Raw genomic sequence first — 21,335 nt, 5'->3', positions numbered from 1 at the left:
TTAGCCACCGCCAAAATGGGGCAACGAGGATAAGTAATAAAGACATTAAGCCTTCAGATATGTTATTTTACTGGTAATATAAAAGATATAAATATAAAAGAAAATTTTTCAATTGCTCAGTTGGAATGAAGTGGTCAATAGAACATTTTGCAGAAAATTGTTAAATTGACGAGTATGAAGTGATCAATTGAACATTTTGCAGAAAATTGTTTAATTGCTCTGTTAAAGCAACTGAGCAATCCAACATTTTTTTTATTTTTGATAAGATATTATCTTGTTATCTAAACATTTTACTGAAAAATTTCAACTTATCGGGCAAAGTTTTTCTTATGCTGATGGCACTTTTAAGCTTCCGTAATTTACTTACAAACTGGCTAATTGTTGTATTTCTAGCTGTTTGAAAGATAACGTTGTGGGTTTTTTTTTAAAAGGTCTTCGTGGACCAACTCAAACAGCAGAAGTTGTCAAATACTCCAAAACTTTATTGTAGACCGGAGATAAAGTGTACCCGTATCCTCACAATAATATTGTCAAAAGAAACCCCCATGTGTCCTTGTTTACACACGGGAGTGAAAGACAGATTTCTGCTTCAGCGGTTTTCGCTGTAATGGAAATTATAAGCTGCGCGATATTTAAGTCAGTGAGTGTGAAAGAACTGTTTGCCCACTCTAGATTTACTGAATAGGTTTACCCAGTTAAGAGGTGGAAGATCTTCCTTCGAGTTTTAGTGCCAACTTAAGTGTGATACCCGCTAAGTGCCGGCCACTTGCAGTAGTGATGTAAGATGCCATCTATATGTACAATACTACCATAGCCGGGTTTGAGGGACACGTTCCGAAGTCAACAGAAGAAAGTCCTCAATTTCGTACAGATTTCAATGCAGTATATTTTCTCGCAAGTTTCGTAACATCTTGAAAGCAATCTCTACTTTTGACAGAGGTGACGTTAAAACGATATTCGATACGTTAGAACTGAAAGTCTGTTAAAAAGGGTGCTGAATAAGCGTTGTACATTTTACGGTAAGTATATAGTAGTACAGTATAGGAGGTCATAGACTAAGTTCTAAATGGAACGTAGAATTCACGACCATGTGGCTGAACGACGGAGGTTTTAGTTTACTTTTCTTTGCCTCTGACATCGATATTTGAAAGCAGAATGAAATTTATTCTTCCTAGTGAGATGTCTATATAGGGTAATATTGCTTAAACGGCTCAATAGGCCAATATCTTGGAATTCCTTTGCATTTTTTTCCTACTTAAATGTCACACTGAGAAAAAACTATAACCACCGGTTGTGGGAAAGTGAAACTACTTCGCAACGCCGTAACTGGGCCGGTGTGGCCTCTCTGGTCCCGGGCGGGCCGTGACAAGTACCACCCATCTGAGGAGGCCGGCCGCCACAGTACAGTTGTGAAAACAAATTCTCGATCCCCAGCAAAATAAGGATTCAAACGAACTCCTGAAAGTGCCATAAAAGTAGCCTATATATGTCTAGCGGTGTCAAGTATAAAAACAATGCCCCCCCCCCCTGACCCAAACCACGGTTGTTCTTGAGTGAAGTTGGACTCTTCTTTGGGGCTCACTTCCATTGCTGCACCGGGCTCTGTTGCTTTGAGTCCTCTGCGACACCGTATTTTATAGGCAATACATGTATTTTCACTAAAAATATGTCTTTGTAACGCATTGTAAAACATTCATTACAATACCTTTATTTTTCATTGTAAATAAAGAAATGTAAAATTCTGCAGTTGAACACTTTAAAACATAAACTTCAAAAGTGTGTACTCTCATATGAACCGGATGAGTGCAAGATAAAATCTTTGTAGCTTGGGGGTGCCATATTATGCCATTGGTTTAGGGAGTGTTACACTTTCAAGTTATTCCTTAAGGTGTATTTGTCTTCCTTCTCATTTCAGTTCTACATCGGCTAAGAACCATCTACTAGGATTTCTACAATGACCGTTGTTACGCAATATAAACTTCATAAATTCCTAACCAATCTAGCAGAAAAGGAAGACTTGGATGTTTTTGTTGCCTCAAAGTGGAAACAGCGACTGACCATTATTTTAGGCATTGTTATTGGTACCGTCTCGTTTGGCTTGTATGGACTGTTTATTGGTAAGTAAGCTGAATGTCGATTATACGCAATGGCTTTGTGTGCAGTTAAAAATGGACGAGGAATTTGGATGTTTGCGCGATGAATGGTTTGGTCACAGAGTCTGTTTGTAGGAATTGGGTACTATGTCTGGAGAGGTTCTTTGATAGAAACTTATTGAAATAAAAAGCCGTACAAAGTCAGAAGCAGTATTGTTATCCGTGGCTTAATTCAAAGCGAGAGACGTTTGTGATTTAGGTTTACACCCGCTCCAATAACCGAGTAAGGCCCAGTCCATTATTTATAACAGAAAATAAAGTTGTGAATTGTAACGCATTTCTTTTACTCTACTTAGAGTAAAGTAGTGACAGAGGTTTTCAGTCGTGATGGAACGGTGCGGTACGCATCGTTACGTTGACACAACTTGGTGAACACTGAAACTCAATCCGAGTTGTTATCATTACAATCAGCGACAAAGATAAAACAACAACTGTCTTAACAACTCTTCCCTGTTCTATTCGCAAACTACATATTTATAGTCTGATACTGTTGCGATGAGCACATATAATTCAAACTAAGAATGAATTTCATTATTTTGTGTCCAAAAGTCTCAAAGAGTGATTCACATGATAAAATATGATCGCAAATGTTTGGTCGTAATATATATCCAGTCAAAAATATTTCTCTCTACTGAAGCTATAAAACTGATTTCTTTTTTGGGGGTGGTGGATGAGGGTTTGTTGTAAAATATGTTGGAATATATTTTTCGCTTAAAGTGGAACAGAGAGTTTAAACAGAAAACATATTTCACATCGTGTAGAATCATATTTGATGTTTCGTTGTGCGGTGCGGCTATGTTTGAACAAAGATAAGGGTTATTTGTACTTTTTATTCGTATTAGTTAGATATATGTGTTAGCAGTCCTTCAAGTTAAAATCACAACTTTTTTGTGAACCTTATCTTACGTTACTGAACATATCAAACTCTAAGATATAATTAGAGAATAGAAATAAACGTAATCTTCTTTAACTAGCTAAAAAATAAGACGAACTTTTCACATTTATCCTTTAGATCGTCAAAGACCAATATCTATTAAAACTATAAATAATGTTGGTGATTACAGAAATGACATTAATAGTTTTTTTTTTTAAAAGGAACTAGTTAGTTTTGCCCATATAACAATATCACCTACAGTGTTGGGTTACTGGATATATAGAAAAATCGGATGATAACACATAGGACATTCAACGTCACTCAGAAGGAACTCGTCAATGTGCTCTCAATTAGTGTTGGGATGTCACCTCTATTGTTAGTTTACTTGTTAATATTAGACATTAGGTTTGGTTAAAATACCAGACATCAGGTTAGGTTACAATACCAGACATTGGAATAAATAGGTTGCAATATCAGACATTGGGTTAGGCAATGCGGATTGAAAATAATTGATTACGAGTGTTATACTGTTTATGTCACCTATATTGTTAGTTTACGTGTTAATGTTAGACATTATTGTAGGTTAAAATACCAGACATTGGGTCAGGTTAAAAAAACCAGAGAGTAGCTTAGGTTATAGTACCAGGTATTAGGTTAAGTTAAAATACCAGACATTGGGTTATGCTAAGCGGATTTAACATAATTGATAACGACTGTTATAATGTTGATGCCACCAATATTGTTAGTTTTCTTGTTAATATTAATCATTAGGGTAGGTTAAAATATCAGACACTAGGTTAAGTTAAAATACCAGACACTACGTTAAGTTAAAATACCAGACATTGGGTTAGTTTAAAATACCAGACATTTGGTTAGGTTAATGTGTCAGACCTTAGGTTAAGTAAAAATACCAGACATTGGGTTAGGTTAAAATACCAGACATTGGGTTAGGTTGATATATCAGACCTATAGGTTAAATTAAAATACCAGACATTACGTTATGTTAAAATACCAGACATTGCGTTAAGTTAAAATACCAGACATTGCGTTAGGTTAAAATACCAGACATTGGGTTAGGTTGATATATCAGACCTAAGGTTAAGTTAAATTACCAGACATTGAGTTAGGTTAATATATCAGACCATAGGTTAAGTTAAAGTACCAGACATTGGGTTACGTTAATATATCAGATCTAAGGTTAATTTAAAGTAGTCTAGACATTGGGTTAGGTTAATATATCAGACCTTAGGTTAGGCAAAGCGGCTTGAAAATAAATGATAACGAATTCGAGGTAGTTGGATAACTGATTTATTTGTAGTGTGACATGGCGCTGATAATCCGCCTATGACAGATGCAAAAAAAAAACTAATGAAAGGTGCCCTTTTTCATAGAAATGCTTTTTTTTTTGTAACGAAAAGTGTTTACACTTTTGTAAATGAAAACGAATCCTTGTTTATTTAAAAAAGAAACAAGTCTTGTCTTGAGAAACTGCAAAATCTATCATCAGAAAGTGCTCTTTTGATGAAACTTTAAAACAGTAATGAAAAAATAGCCTTTAAAAAGAACCATCCAAATAATGAGATTATAGTTGAACAGAATGTACAGAGGGGCTTTCCCATTGAATTTCGTGTTGTGTGTAAAGAGTTGACAGAATGGTGTGTGTGTTACACTATGTGACTCAGACAATTCATTGATGAGCCTCAGTAAGTATTCAAGGGTCATTACTCAAGGGTCAAAAATAAAAATTGTGCCTAACGACGTCTTTAATTATTTGTTGGCCATATTATTTTTGTTCTCATTAATCAGGATGTTTCGTTGGGTATACGACCGGTGCTAGGTTTCTGCAGCGCAAATACAAAGCCTTTCAACTGCTCCAGAAGATGGATGAATCAAGCAAAGAAGAACTTTATAACAAAGCAAAGTTGGTCTTGGGTAACACGGATCTGAAAACATTAGAGAATCTAGCATCCCAGGACGAGGAAGCCAAAGAGAAGATGCTAAATTACCTCCAGAGATACCTCAGTGATTCTATCGTAAACGAAACTAAAATCAAACGAAAAGAAATCAAAGATACAAGTACCGTTTGAAGCAGATTACAGCGCCCTCATATAGCAGGAGTCTTGAGATCTCAGAGATAATTCATAATAATGTCCAAATGCAGATATGGCTACGAACTCGTAGACATGCACTGTATGGGAGAATGATATGGCCCATCTTATTGTTTGTGGGTTTTGTTTATTTGTTTGTTTCTTGCATTGGTTATTGCAAATCTCGCATTATGGGTATATGTCAGGGTGTGGAATATTTTATTCACGGCAGAGGCATCAAAAGTAAATTCTGGTGAAAGCTGTTCGGTCAGTAAATAATTTTTCTCAAAGAAACTTAATTATTTCATTTACTGCTTGGCAATACCAACTTAAATCATACAATCTTATAATCAATGGCTCCCGTTCCGGCATTGACTTAGTATCAACCAGGGACGTAGACGGGAGAGAAAGGTGTTTGGAAGAAAGATAGCATAGCTCATAACCCTCTTCGAGTCCTTCTTATATATATTTGCGACTTGTCTTGGACACAGCCTTTAGCTAGGAAGTCGCATCGGATGACATCGAATATCAATGTGCTGTACTCAACCACAGTCGTCGTGAGAATTCCTTTACTTTTAGAACTGACGCACGTAACAATTGCAGTAATGGAGGATTACAGAACTGAACAATAACAAATCAAAACGAGATATGTTTCAGGTGCGTATCCAGGGGGGGGGGCGTTGGGGGCGCGCGCCCCCCGGGTAAGGAAAAGAGGAGAGAAAAAAGAGAAGAAAAAAGGGAAAAGGAGGGGGAAAAAAGAAAAGGAGGAGAGGAAGGAAGGGAAAAGAAAAAGAAAAAAGAGAGAAAAAGGAAAAAAGGAGGGAGTAGAAGATAGCCAAGACCTCGGGAAGAGAAAGAGGAACAGTCATAGTTAAAGCGCTGATCCCGATAATAAACACAGGGAAGCCAATGACAGATCAAGGATTACGGAGGGGGTGTGCGCCTCACCCTACCCCTTACACCGACAACTCCAATTTTGACGTTTCCATTTTTCCTCTCTCACTAATGTATCTATATAAATACTATATATGGTCTATCATAACGCGTGTGTGTGTATGGACGCCTTAAACAATTGTACAATTGTGCTATATGGAACCAACTGTGGCTGGTCTTGAACTCGACCGAGTCGTCGGGGTACATGACGCATTTCGGGAAGCGGGCGACCGCCCCCCCCCCCCCCCCGAGCAAATTTTCTTTACGACATCGCTAGTAATTTCAAATTAGACAATGCTTAGATGCAACTTACAAGGCCTGGGAACTGTCATTTCCAGCGATCTGGGAGGCATTTTCGGCCAAAATTTTTCTTGTACGCTTCGCGCCAACTCATGGTGGCGCTTCGCTTAGATAGTTTGCCTACAGGCTTCGCCCCTCCCTTGGCAATTACTCGCTACACGCCTGTTCGAATTTGTAAAAGCAAAGAGCAGATATAACATCATATCAGTGAGCATTGAAATGCATGTTCCACGATGAACTTCCTCAAAAACTGTCTATGTGTGTAGACTACAAGGAGCCCAATTGGATTTGGGGGCTGTAATGACTTGCCCGAAAAAAAGCCAAAATTTTTCGCGCGTTCAACATATCAATGCCAATATCATATAAGCAAGCATCGGTCATTACAGTGCATAGCATCGTGTACCTTACGGTCCGTGAAAGTTGCACAGTATACCGATGCTACGTAAACAACAAAATGTCTTATGTAGATGGAGAAAAATCATACAGATCCATTTATGTCAAAACTCTCTTTTACAGTAGTAATGTCGGCCAAGCTTAGAACTTTATTTTAATTACCAAGGAGATCATTTTTAAGCTATTCATTGCTATTTATTTTTCTTTCAGTAGGTGCCCGAAAAAGATGGGGAAAAATTTGGTTGCGGGGGAGGGGGAGGGGGGCTGCAGCCACCGCCTCCTACGGGACCTACGCCTATGTGTGTAGTGTTCGGTTTCGATATACCTGATATCGGAAACGTCTGCTATTTTTCATTTCCTTCAACCAAGTTTTATAATAGCCATTATAAGAGGTTTTAATATTTCTACACCAATAAATTAACTGTGTCTGAAATTTCGAAAATTTCCTCACCAACATTCTTCATCATACTTTCCTCTACTCGTGCAACTTTGACCTGTCTGTTAGGGGTTCAAGGAGGTTTTTCTATATTGCTTGTCCATAGATTGAATTTTGTGCAACATTATGGGTATGTTTTCAAGTGATTTTATTCACGAGAAATGTGAATTTTCAAATTCTCACCAAATAATGGGCTTAAAACCTTGAAAAGTGGGGCTTTCGGATATTGTGGGCCGTGACGTAGAATCACCTACAAAAGCAATGATCCATAGGACATGCAATGAGGTCGAACATGATGTGTGACTGGTGACAATCTGCAAAAAGGTTATGGATGGAAAAAACTTTTGGGAAACACTTGGTTCTCAGGCAAAAGTGTACATCTGGTTGGTCATTTTCAAGCCCGAGAAGTGCTATTTCCGGTGATCTGGGGGGTATCAAAACCAGAAATTTTCTTGTACGCTGCGCGCCAACCGATGGTGGCGCTCCGCTTAGATAGTAATTCGCGCCCCCCGGGTTAGAAAATCCTGGATACGCGCCTGTGTTTATGGAAAGGAGCCCTGTACAACTTGATAACGATCTCATACGGTCTTACAATCAAGTGTATACTACCACACTGTAATAAGTCATGTTGTGAACAATATCCGTGGGCTGGTGCGCGCATGCACTGACTTAACCTGTTTGTGTGTCAGATGTACAACAAGTATGTTAAGGTTAATCGTCGTAAATGCAAATAAATATAATAATATTCCGGTTTGATTCTCCATCCAGTCTTCCCTGCAAGTCTGTATATTGTTAGAAACACTCGGTCCCTGCCATCAAATCCACATTAACGTCTAAATCGTCCCTAAGTTCTTGTTCATCCTATACTGTTACGGTTCCATACCTGTTCTACGAAAACAAATTTAGTTTCGGCCGCCATCTTAGAAATACGTCCAAGCAGTTTCAAGAAACGAATAGCCATGTCAAGTTAATACTAAACGAATAATATAGTCATGCTGTAAGAATTATAAGAACAAATGAATCTCTATTTATACAATATCGTTGGATTATACCCGTGAAGGGTATAGCAAGCCAATCCCATGTTCCCCTTTGACTTCAGTTAAATTTTGATGGAAATTGACCGGCTCACTTTAACCGCGAAGCTTCTAAGTAAATTGACAGCTTTTGCGTAATTTAATCTCTAATCTTCGTCTTTCGTAGACATTCAACCACCGTTAACATGGTAACCAATTTTGTTGAATGTATTTGACATTTTCATTCAACTAGTTGACGCTTGCACATCGAATCGATTTTTCCCCTTCGAGTTATATCACAAAGTCTCTTCTAATTTAATTTTGCAGTGCTTCTGCACTGAGCAGGACTACCCTCATTAAAGATGAAAATAATAAAAAATAATAAAAATAATTGACCTTTGACTTCTGACCTATGGCCTTTCATTCTGACTCGGAGGTTTTGCCATGTGGTATACCTTCCTAACAATGAAAGACGCATAAAGTAGACAATACAGGGAAACGCAGATCGAATCCCCATGTTTTTTTCTATTTCGCACAAATTTGGCAAAGTTTGAAGATTGACTCTTACGTCTTTCATTAATTTATGCACATTGACATGTAGAGTCTGATATTCTACTTTCGTTGAGGGTTTCGGACATATTGTCAGTTTGGTATGCCCGTCATGGCCAAAATGCTGTTTTGGTCATTTCACCTAACGTCTCTGTCCTTTGAGCCTATGACATCCTAAGTTACGGAGGCACTGCATCCTATGCCAATGCACACACCCATTAACACAATTGATCTTACGGTTTGGTGTAGGAGTTCGTGACACCCGCTTTTGTTCAGACACACATACATTCACGCACACACACACATTAGATTTTGATCCCTCACCTGAAAAATGGTAAGACAACCCCATGTAATTGTGTCTCCCTATGGTACCCTTCCCACCCACTCCACTACGTCAGACCAACCCTCCAAGTTTCAATACAGTGCCTCGATCAAATGGGTGTAAGGTGGGAGGCACCTTTAGTACCAATTTTGCAAAAATGGAATATCTCATCTCTACTAAATTACAGTTATGAGTGAAATATATATCACGGGCAAAAGATCATGTTTTGGCATTTCGTTGTACGACCTAACTAATCTGATTAAGCCAACGGTACATACGTAAACCTGGTTACCTAAAAGTACAGCATTTTTCAACACAATCAAAACAGTCACACGAAGCAAAGACAATTGACCACGGAGGTGGAGCCTCATTGAAGGTAACAGCCACTAAGAGCATACACTAACAGCAGCCACTAAGTGAAAAAAGACGGTAAGACATTGACCCACAATACTGCCACTGCGGTCGTGTGTGTTTTACAGTTGACACTGCGGTCGTTTGTGTGTTTTTAATTAGTACATAAATGGGAAAGGTATTTATTTTCTTCAAATCGATTAAATTGAGTTATATCGACCTAGATGAGAGGTCCTGTTAGCACCAGATTAAAGTAGAAAGGTTCCTTGTTTACATGGTATATCTTTACTATCCGGTAACAAAGCCTATTTCTTGACCAAAAGTGGCCTTCAAGTTTTAACCCGATACGGACCCCTCTCTAAACGCGCTGTATATACATAAAGTGTAATGATCCAAGAAAGGATTTAATTTTATTTCAAAATCGATTTATATGAGTACTAGTTGAGAGGTCCAGTTAGCACCACATTAAAATAGATGTGTGGATGAGTGGGTGTGTCGGTGGATGGGGGTATGTGTCAAGTTTTATGCCGAAATAGCCTATATTGCAGTAGATTTGTATTAACTTGCTATTAGCGACTTAGCTACCTCGCCCCGTATACACGTTTTACCTCAGTTGTAATTTAGCCCCATAATAGATAGGCGCACAAATACCTACACTCTTTCAAGTTAGTGTGGTTTCTTGTGGTGTTTTTCATAACGGGAATACTACATAAATTGGCGATGAGGATTTAAAAAGTTTTTTCGGTTTGTCAAAATATCTCGGCGTTTTGCAAAATTGGACGAGTTTAACGGGAAGGAGTGGACACAGTATGTGGAAAGACTGTTCGTCCAGAATTTCATCTACTTTCCATTACTCGAAGCCCAGGGATGTAAGTGCAGCCAAAAAAAAAACCGGAAAACTATTCGGAGACCCCGGGTGAATGCCGTCCTAACACATCCTACTCCTAGCTTTGACTACTTACACACTATCGTTATGTTAGGCTAGCTCAGAAGTATTAGCGCTAACACATCTTACCCCTAGTTCTTACTACTTACACACTATCGTTATGTTAGGCTAGCTCAAAGTTACGAATACGTCGCAGCGAACTACGGAATAAACAAGAGCCCAAGGGCACTGTGGTTCCTTGCTTGGGGTATATGACAATACACATAATATTATCAAGCAAGATTGGGCTCAAATAGTCCAAGTAATTGTGGTCCTACATGTACGCATAAAGTAACCAACACTATAGCCAACACTTTTGTGATCACAAAATGTGATCGGATTTTGGATCAAAAGGCACTTTTGAGATCTAAATATGGCGTCGAAAATGTAAGAAATATAAGAGACCTACAAGCATGTCAACAGATATGATAACATTGGTGACCTCAGATGACATGACCTTTAAGTTTCAAAATGTTCCACCACCCCATTCACAACTTGCCCCAAAATATCAACCATGTCACACCTTGGCATTGAGATTTAATTGCATTAAATTTCAAGAAATTAACTTTGAACTTGTATACATAACTTCACACACAAAGGTCACCCGGAGGTCAACCAATTGACATTTTTGATCGGTGAGACCTAATTCCTAAATAGAGCATGACTGTAAAAATTCAAACATTTTTTCTTTGCCCATTTTCTCCCCCCCAAAATACTACTTTTTTAACATTAGCTGACCTTTGGTGACGTTGGACCACATGACCGTTAAGTTTGAAAATATTTCCCTATACCATTTGCAACTACTCGAAAAATATCAACCTTGTCACAACTTGGAACTGGGAGTTATTGCATTAAATGTCTGAAAATTAACTTTGACCTTGTATAACTTCGCACACGAAGGTCACATGGGGGTCAACCCATTGACATTTATGATCAGAAGGTACCTTTGACATCTGAAAATAGCATCGAAACTGTAAAAATCCACAAAACACGAAAAGGTCACCAGAGGTCAAAATGAGGTCAAGGGTCACCCAGATGCGGGTCGACAATTGGATTACATTGAAGCAACTCCCAACTCTAACGGACAATTTGTTCTCAAGTTATCGCAAAAATACTAGTTTTTTATCATTAATTGACCTTTGGTGACCTCGGATCACATGACCCTTAAGTTTGAAAATATTCCCCTACACCATTTGCTACTTGTCTCAAAATATCAACTGTGTAACACCTTGGCACTGGGAGTTATTATACTAAATGTCTGAAAATTAACTTTGACCTCATATAACTTAACACACAAAGGTCACCTTGGGTCACCTTATCGACATTTTTGATTGATGAGACCTAAATTAGAGCATCAAACTATACAAATTCAAACATTTTTTCTTTGCCCATTTTCTGCCCCCAAAATACTAGTTTATTATCATTAATTGACCTTTGGTGACCTCGGATCACATGACCGTTAAGTTTGAAAATATTTCCTTATACCATTTGCAACTTGTCCAAAAATATCAACCATGTCACACCTTTGCACTGGGAGTTGTTGCATTAAATGTCTGAAAATTAACTTTGACCTCGTATAACTTCGCACACGAAGGTCACACAGGTGTCAACCAATTGACATTTTTGATCGGAAGGTACCTTTGATATCCAAATCTAGCATCAAAACCAAACATTTCCTTTTTTGCTCGTTTCCTCCCAAAATAAGCACATTTTTTCTAATGTGACCTTTGACCTTTTGACCTTGGTTTCAGATGTAGTTTAATCTCCTGATTCCAAAAAACAAAACGAAAAGTCTGTACAACCATCCTAACTCCGACCGAAAAACTTTGACCCCATATAACTTCGCACACGAAGGTCACACGGGGTCAACCTATTGACATTTATGATCAGAAGGTACCTTTGACATCTGAAAATAGCATCAAAACTGTAAAAATCCCCAAAAACACGTAAAGGTCACCGGAGGTCAAATTGAGGTCAAGGGTCACCCAGATGCGGGTCGACAATTGGATGACATTGAAGCAACTCCCAACCCTAACGGACAATTCGTTCTCAAGTTATCGCAAAAATACTAGTTTTTTATCATTAATTGACCTTTGGTGACCTCGGATCACATGAGCGTTAAGTTTGAAAATGTTCCCCTAACCAGTTCACAACTTGTCCCAAAATATCAACCTTGTCGCACATTGGCACTGGGAGTTATTGCAGTTTTAATATTTTCGGTTTTTGTACCGTAACTGACCTTTGGTGACCTTTGTGAGCACCAAAAACAATAGGGCACACCTTCTCCATATGGCGGATCTATGGTCCAAGTTTGGCCTCAATCCAACATTCCCTTATTGAGATAGAGCGTACCCAAGCAAGTGTCACAGACACACACACACACACACACACATACACACACGCCAACCTGACTGCATAGGTTCCTTTTGCTAAAGCAAGGAACCAAAAACAGTCTCACATTCGAATGCGATCACAAATATCGACTTTCATATGTGTATCCCGTAGATTTCCGCCGCTCACAAATATCACAAGCGTTAATTCCGAAAGTTATGTCGAGCACCAGCAGTTACGAAGATATCAATTAGCAGTCCAATCAACGTGAATTAGGCAAGGTTTTTCAACGACAGAAATGAGCTATGGCGATTTGAAGTTCGCACGTACGCAACGATATTCACATGGCACAATGTTGTACAGTGCAATGCGATGATGCGAAACAGGAATGGTATTTTGATTGATCGATGAGTGAAAGTTGAAGTTAGCTTGCTGCAACGGGCCAGGCATTTTTGCCGCGTTGTGTCTTTGATATTCGAACAATTTTTTGGAACTTAATTGGAATTAAAAAAAAACGGATTTCCGTAAAAATACGGAAGACTTTACATCCCTGAAAAAAAAACCGGATTTCCGTAAAAATACGGAAGACTTACATCCCTGGAAGCCGGAAAAGGATATCAGATCCACGAAACTTTACATATGTACTTTATAATCTCAAATATGGTTCACGGACCACGTTGTAATCAGTAAGCTTATAGTTTATGGTAAAAGTTTTACACTGAGTAAATACACTTGTTCGAAATTGGTGCCAGAATATTCACGCTACGCTCCTTTTTATCCAATCCCATTAATGTTCTAATTTACACCGGGGCACTTATTCCTTCCCGTGCGGTGGTCTTCCGGTACAGCTTACCTCCATACACTGACTGAGTAATATTTCCCTCAGAATTCACACAAGTCAAGAGGTATCTCATCAAAGTGTCATCTACTGTTGGGGTACTCGTATCAGATGTCTGCTATACACAACACCACGCATGTTCAAGGCTTGGTTCAAAATTTGAACTTGCAATGGACAAAAGATCAGAAGAGTCTAAAGTGATTTAAGGGGGAATTCCTTGGCTGTTACTTTATTAATGGATGGCATATAGTGGGTCAATTTGGTGAATGTAATAACATATGATGGTTCTTTAATAAAGCACATTATAGGTAACATAACATTCCACTTGATCTACAGATGGATAAAAGAAAAGAAGAGTCCAAAATGATTTAAGGGGGAATTCCTTGGCTGTTACCCTATTGATGGATGGCACATATAATGTCACTGTGTTAAGTTTATAATAACATAGTGGCATGCTTCTTTAATAAGGCACATTACAAATAACATTACATGATTAATGCAGCTATAAGCAGTAGAAATGTTTACGTAATGAAGTCTACCACAAAGTACTGTAAACATAGTGAGTTTGTAAATTTAGTTAATTTTACAGCAACAACAAAATACTGATTTGTTATTAAGTCACGGCAAAGATGCAATTCTATTGCTAAATCGAAATTAAAAAACAGCAGGATTAGGACATGATTAGTAACTTGTCGTAATACACTTACCATATGGGAAAACTAATCTATATATCAGCTACCATACAAAAGAACTTTTCTTTACAACTTTGAGAGTTTTATCATTTAATATTTCTTTTATACGCTCAAAAAATGGAATGATCACCACATAGTTCCTTCAAGACAAAAAAAGGTAAAGCAAAAAGAGGTAAAATTTATTCAAGACTGGCACATTGTTGAAAGTGGTTTTCTCTCATTAAAAAAATAACTATATGTAAGCATTAGATTTATGTCAATTAAATATAGAGAATATCACCCAAAAAAAAAGAAATAGAATTTTCCCCTTGAATTTATAAATATATTGTGACTTAAAACAGCCACAAAAACTGTTCAAGGTAAGGTATGGAATAATATTAGTATTTACTGAGTGTGACCCTTTATTTGTCCTCTTTTAGAATGACTCAATGATTAGGCAATTCAGTAGTTTCATCCAATCTCCAGCATTATACTGTAAAGGGGACACAAATCCATCCATCATCTTTAGCTTATATGGCAGAGATCTTACTTGATGACTTAGTGAAGAACAACTCCCTCTACGCAGTTCAGAAAGAAAAACTTGCTCCGTTTTGATAGGATATCCTAGCTTCAAAGTCATGTCTGAGAACTGTCACTTTGAAAACCTATGAGGTCATCGTGCCACTAGTAATAAGCGGTTTAACTGTCTCTTTGTATTACTTTATATATTACCAGAATGTCCAGGCAGTATGTTAACAGTGTTGACCCTGAAAAGTGATGCTATCATCTTGTTATAATATAAAACAGTTTCAATAATTGACATGGTGAATTTGAAACACCCATCCCCATTGAGAAAATAGAGATTGCAATAAGGAAAGAAAGCCGTAAGAAATGGAGCCATATGTGGCTTGATGATGTCATATTAGACTTGATCAAGTCTTGGGTCTTGTGTGTGATGTAACAATAAATCTGTGACATCTTCCCAAATGGAATAAGATTATTAGTAGCTGGTTGGGTTAGTTCTTCATGACAGTTAATTCTACAATAATTATGAACTAGGGTTTTTATTTTCCTTAAATTACTATGCAAGGTCAATGAATGCTGCATAAAGAAGTCAATGTAAGAGGTTTGTCCAAATATCCTCATTAAGACGGCTGCAACTGAGCATATTTGTCCAATCTCTGGTAACTTACTTGATACTCTTATCGAGTGCTGCACAATGAGGTCATGAGAGATGTTTTTACAGGTTTTGGTATAATACTTTGATGAATATGAATAAAAATCCCTTAACTTACTCACATCATTGGAGTAACACTTGATGATTCTGACGAGAGCGATCTAACAATTCTATGGTATTATACTGAGATGAATATGCATTAACCTACCATCATCATTGGAGTATCACTTGATTCTGACGAGAGCAATCTAACAATACTATGGTATTATACTTGGATGAATATGCATTAACCTACTATCATCATTGGAGTATCACTTGATTCTGACGAGAGCAATCTAACAATACTATGGTATTATACTTGGATGAATATGCATTAACCTACTATCATCATTGGAGTATCACTTGATTCTGACGAGAGCAATCTAACAATACTATGGTATTATACTTGGATGAATATGCATTAACCTACTATCATCATTGGAGTATCACTTGATTCTGACGAGAGCAATCTAACAATTCTATGGTATTATACTGAGATGAATATGCATTAACCTACTATCATCATTGGAGTATCACTTGATTCTGACGAGAGCAATCTAACAATACTATGGTATTATACTTGGATGAATATGCATTAACCTACTATCATCATTGGAGTATTACTTGATTCTGACGAGAGCAATCTAACAATACTATGGTATTATACTTGGATGAATATGCATTAACCTACTATCATCATTGGAGTATTACTTGATTCTGACGAGAGCAATCTAACAATTCTATGGTATTATACTGAGATGAATATGCATTAACCTACTATCATCATTGGAGTATTACTTGATTCTGACGAGAGCAATCTAACAATACTATGGTATTATACTTGGATGAATATGCATTAACCTACTATCATCATTGGAGTATCACTTGATTCTGACGAGAGCAATCTAACAATTCTATGGTATTATACTGAGATGAATATGCATTAACCTACTATCATCATTGGAGTAACACTTGATTCTGACAAGAGCAATCTAACAATTCTATGGTATTATACTGAGATGAATATGCACTAACCTACTATCATCATTGGAGTATCACTTGATTCTGACGAGAGCCATCTAACAATTCTATGGTATTATACTGAGATGAATATGCATTAACCTACTATCATCATTGGAGTAACACTTGACTCTGACGAGAGCGATCTAACAATTCTGTGGTATTATACTTAGATGAATATGCATTAACCTACTATCATCATTGGAGTATCACTTGACTCTAACGAGAGCGATCTAACAATTCTATGGTATTATACTGAGATGTATATGCATTAACCTACTATCATCATTGGAGTAAAAATTGACTCTGACGAGAGCGATCTAACAATTCTGTGGTATTATACTTAGATGAATATGCATTAACCTACTATCATCATTGGAGTAATACTTGACTCTGACCAGAGCGATCTAACAATTCTGTGGTATTATACTTAGATGAATATGCATTAACCTACTGTCATCATTGGAGTATCACTTGATTCTGACGAGAGCCATCTAACAATTCTATGGTATTATACTGAGATGAATATGCATTAACCTACTATCATCATTGGAGTATCACTTGATTCTGACGAGAGCGATCTAACAATTCTGTGGTATTATACTGAGATGAATATGCACTAACCTACTATCATCATTGGAGTATCACTTGATTCTGACGAGAGCCATCTAACAATTCTATGGTATTATACTGAGATGAATATGCATTAACCTACTATCATCATTGGAGTATTACTTGATTCTGACGAGAGCAATCTAACAATACTATGGTATTATACTTGGATGAATATGCATTAACCTACTATCATCATTGGAGTATTACTTGATTCTGACGAGAGCAATCTAACAATTCTATGGTATTATACTGAGATGAATATGCATTAACCTACTATCATCATTGGAGTAACACTTGATTCTGACAAGAGCAATCTAACAATTCTATGGTATTATACTGAGATGAATATGCACTAACCTACTATCATCATTGGAGTATCACTTGATTCTGACGAGAGCCATCTAACAATTCTATGGTATTATACTGAGATGAATATGCATTAACCTACTATCATCATTGGAGTAACACTTGACTCTGACGAGAGCGATCTAACAATTCTGTGGTATTATACTTAGATGAATATGCATTAACCTACTATCATCATTGGAGTATCACTTGACTCTAACGAGAGCGATCTAACAATTCTATGGTATTATACTGAGATGTATATGCATTAACCTACTATCATCATTGGAGTAAAAATTGACTCTGACGAGAGCGATCTAACAATTCTGTGGTATTATACTTAGATGAATATGCATTAACCTACTATCATCATTGGAGTAATACTTGACTCTGACGAGAGCGATCTAATAATTCTGTGGTATTATACTTAGATGAATATGCATTAACCTACTGTCATCATTGGAGTATCACTTGATTCTGACGAGAGCCATCTAACAATTCTATGGTATTATACTGAGATGAATATGCATTAACCTACTATCATCATTGGAGTATCACTTGATTCTGACGAGAGCGATCTAACAATTCTGTGGTATTATACTGAGATGAATATGCACTAACCTACTATCATCATTGGAGTATCACTTGATTCTGACGAGAGCCATCTAACAATTCTATGGTATTATACTGAGATGAATATGCATTAACCTACTATCATCATTGGAGTATTACTTGATTCTGACGAGAGCAATCTAACAATACTATGGTATTATACTTGGATGAATATGCATTAACCTACTATCATCATTGGAGTATTACTTGATTCTGACGAGAGCAATCTAACAATTCTATGGTATTATACTGAGATGAATATGCATTAACCTACTATCATCATTGGAGTAACACTTGATTCTGACAAGAGCAATCTAACAATTCTATGGTATTATACTGAGATGAATATGCACTAACCTACTATCATCATTGGAGTATCACTTGATTCTGACGAGAGCCATCTAACAATTCTATGGTATTATACTGAGATGAATATGCATTAACCTACTATCATCATTGGAGTAACACTTGACTCTGACGAGAGCGATCTAACAATTCTGTGGTATTATACTTAGATGAATATGCATTAACCTACTATCATCATTGGAGTATCACTTGACTCTAACGAGAGCGATCTAACAATTCTATGGTATTATACTGAGATGTATATGCATTAACCTACTATCATCATTGGAGTAAAAATTGACTCTGACGAGAGCGATCTAACAATTCTGTGGTATTATACTTAGATGAATATGCATTAACCTACTATCATCATTGGAGTAATACTTGACTCTGACGAGAGCGATCTAACAATTCTGTGGTATTATACTTAGATGAATATGCATTAACCTACTGTCATCATTGGAGTATCACTTGATTCTGACGAGAGCCATCTAACAATTCTATGGTATTATACTGAGATGAATATGCATTAACCTACTATCATCATTGGAGTATCACTTGATTCTGACAAGAGCGATCTAACAATTCTGTGGTATTATACTGAGATGAATATGCACTAACCTACTATCATCATTGGAGTATCACTTGATTCTGACGAGAGCCATCTAACAATTCTATGGTATTATACTGAGATGAATATGCATTAACCTACTATCATCATTGGAGTAACACTTGACTCTGACGAGAGCGATCTAACAATTCCATGGTATTATACTTTTATGAATATGCATTTACTAACTAACTATCAACATCAGAGCATCATTTGGTGATTCTCACAAACCATCTGACAATTATATGGTATCATTGTTATTATTTTAATGAATATGCATTAACTTAATATCATATTATCTTCATTTGATTTAGTATACAAGGTCTACTTGACTTCTCACTTGACAAGACAGATGAGAGGATAACTGTCCATTCTATGGTATAATAATGAAATCATTTATGATCATTGATCAACTCATCCTTAAAGGACACTGTAAATAATTTGATAAACGAAAGTAGTATCAGGGGTGAAGAGGGGTTACGTTAACAGATTTAACCAACACAAGGTGCAAACAATGTTGCGATAGGGGTTGTACCTCAAACCTTTCCACCTGTTGTTGTTTGACAATACCAAACACTGCTAATTAACATAAAGGTCATGTGCTCATGACATCATTAGATGAAGCCATGCCCATGGCTATAAACATTTTACTACTATGTGAAGGAAGTATTTCAAACTACTGCAAACATTTTCCCCAATTTTAAAAGCAGAAACCCTAAAATCTTCAAGAATTTATAATAAAATGGAATGCAATATATTTCTTGATTTTAGTGTAGGAGTTAATGCTTCTGGAGAATCAAAATATTGTTATGTAAAGAACAACAGCATAAATTCACCTTTGTCATTAAACAGATACATTCAGTTCCATCAACAGTATCAATCGCTCTGCCTCTCCCTTCTCCCTCCCTTCCCCCCTCCTCCTCTGACTACACTCACAGAATTTCTTGATGATTTGATTACTGCGGTTCTCTGAAGTTCCCCACACTATTAGAGAGAAATGCTCTACACTGAATCCTACAAATATGAACTTCTGCACTTTTATTAGCTTCTTATTCTAACGAAAAAGAAAGAAAAAAAAAAAAAGGAAAAAAAAAAAGAAAGTGATGCCTATTGTACCATAGAGATACTTTCTGTTACTACTCTCTAAATTACATCTCTAAGTCATTGTTTGGCAATATTAAGACAAAAATCTCATGTAGTAAAATGTATACTTATTATTATTCTCTAATTTTTTGGTGTATGTAATTTCCATAATCTTTGGTCACCGCAGGGAGTATTATATTGCTACCGCAGGCTGGATACCTCTGTAAGGTTTGTAGGGGGTAGTCCGGGGTAGCATCTTGATACAATCGATGATCGGGCAAACACTCACGCATAGCGTACACCCCGTGCAGTCCTTTGTCACGAACGGAAGGTGAGTCTTCGGGTCAAACTTGATGGCTTGATAGCCGCTGTCATTACAAGTCATGTAGCACTTCCCGCAGTTGATGCACATCTCTGGGTCGATCATGGCCACCACTTGTTCCTTGTTGTTGAGGTCACCGTAAGAACCGATCTTGTCCAAAGCCTGACCAATCATATCCTGTTGGAAAGAAAATTTAGACGTAAGCAGGTATTCCTGTGGCAGTTTGAAATTGCAGCAGATGTCATTTTATTACTTAAAGGAATTGAAGACTCGCCCCAAACTGCGTGCGGCCATCTGAAAAAGTTAACTTTCTGTTGCTTGCAAGAGACGTTTTGTTCGTGTCGCTACAAAATGCAGACAGTAATGAAACGTGATACCGTGTTATCTTTAGCTGGACCTGAGATGTCCATCGCTGTATCGTTTCTACACTGTGCTGTGGGTATTGACCGCAGCTGTATGTACTGACTGTACACTAGTGTCTAATTACCGACGGTAGCAAGCTGTGTGTGTATTTGCTGGTATCGATGGTGGTGTCTAACACTTCTGTTACACCTCATTCGAAACTAGGTCAGATTACCGGCATTAGACGTTTCTTTTTGCGCGAGTCTTCACACCTTTTAAATCTTGTCAAGTATTCTACTAACCACTTGCTCCATTCATATAACTTGTGTCAACTGCCATTAATTCGCGACAGAATCTTCTACCATGGACTTATGCCAATTTAGTTGGTAAGGAATTTAGTTTCATAAGAACAGAAACAACATCTACCAGAATTTTACAGGTTTGGAACGTAAAAGACGTTCTTGATATATGTTACAGAAGAAATGCTGTCGTTAAATATAAATGTATAAAGGTAAGTTTACTTAGCAAGAACAGACCTACAATGGACTAAACAATTCATACCTCAAATTCCTCAATGTGTTCAACTCAGTCAAGATAAATGTCAGAGTAATTTTCACTTTTCTGCAAATACACTCCTAAATACACAACA

General features: G+C 37.2%; 2 protein-coding genes across 2 annotated transcripts in view; one reads left to right on the top strand and one right to left on the bottom strand.

The window, feature by feature from the left end:
- Positions 1-591: 591 nt before the first annotated feature.
- Positions 592-13,869, top strand: LOC139976008 (uncharacterized). The gene is made up of 3 exons (XM_071984387.1): positions 592-1,019; positions 1,916-2,117; positions 4,834-13,869. The coding sequence occupies exons 2-3, from the start codon at positions 1,955-1,957 to the stop codon at positions 5,112-5,114; spliced, it is 444 nt and encodes a 147-aa protein (XP_071840488.1). The 5' UTR covers positions 592-1,019; positions 1,916-1,954; the 3' UTR covers positions 5,115-13,869.
- Positions 13,704-21,335, bottom strand: part of LOC139976002 (dihydropyrimidine dehydrogenase [NADP(+)]-like) — a 44,010-nt gene continuing 36,378 nt past the window's right edge. The window contains exon 16 of the mRNA XM_071984373.1: positions 13,704-20,521. Coding sequence (XP_071840474.1) covers positions 20,216-20,521 — 306 coding nt within the window. The 3' untranslated portion in view covers positions 13,704-20,215. The remainder of the gene's footprint in view (positions 20,522-21,335) is intronic.

Source organism: Apostichopus japonicus, chromosome 2, assembly GCF_037975245.1.
Source record: "Apostichopus japonicus isolate 1M-3 chromosome 2, ASM3797524v1, whole genome shotgun sequence".
Taxonomy (NCBI): Eukaryota; Metazoa; Echinodermata; class Holothuroidea; order Aspidochirotida; family Stichopodidae; genus Apostichopus; species Apostichopus japonicus.
This window is presented reverse-complemented; position numbering and strand designations above follow the sequence as displayed.

Coding starts and splice junctions, on each gene's coding strand:
- LOC139976008 (XM_071984387.1), top strand. CDS start 1,955: ATGACCGTTGTTACGCAATATAAACTTCATAAATTCCTAACCAATCTA. Junction 2,118..4,833: donor CTTGTATGGACTGTTTATTG/GTAAGTAAGCTG, acceptor CTCATTAATCAG/GATGTTTCGTTGGGTATACG.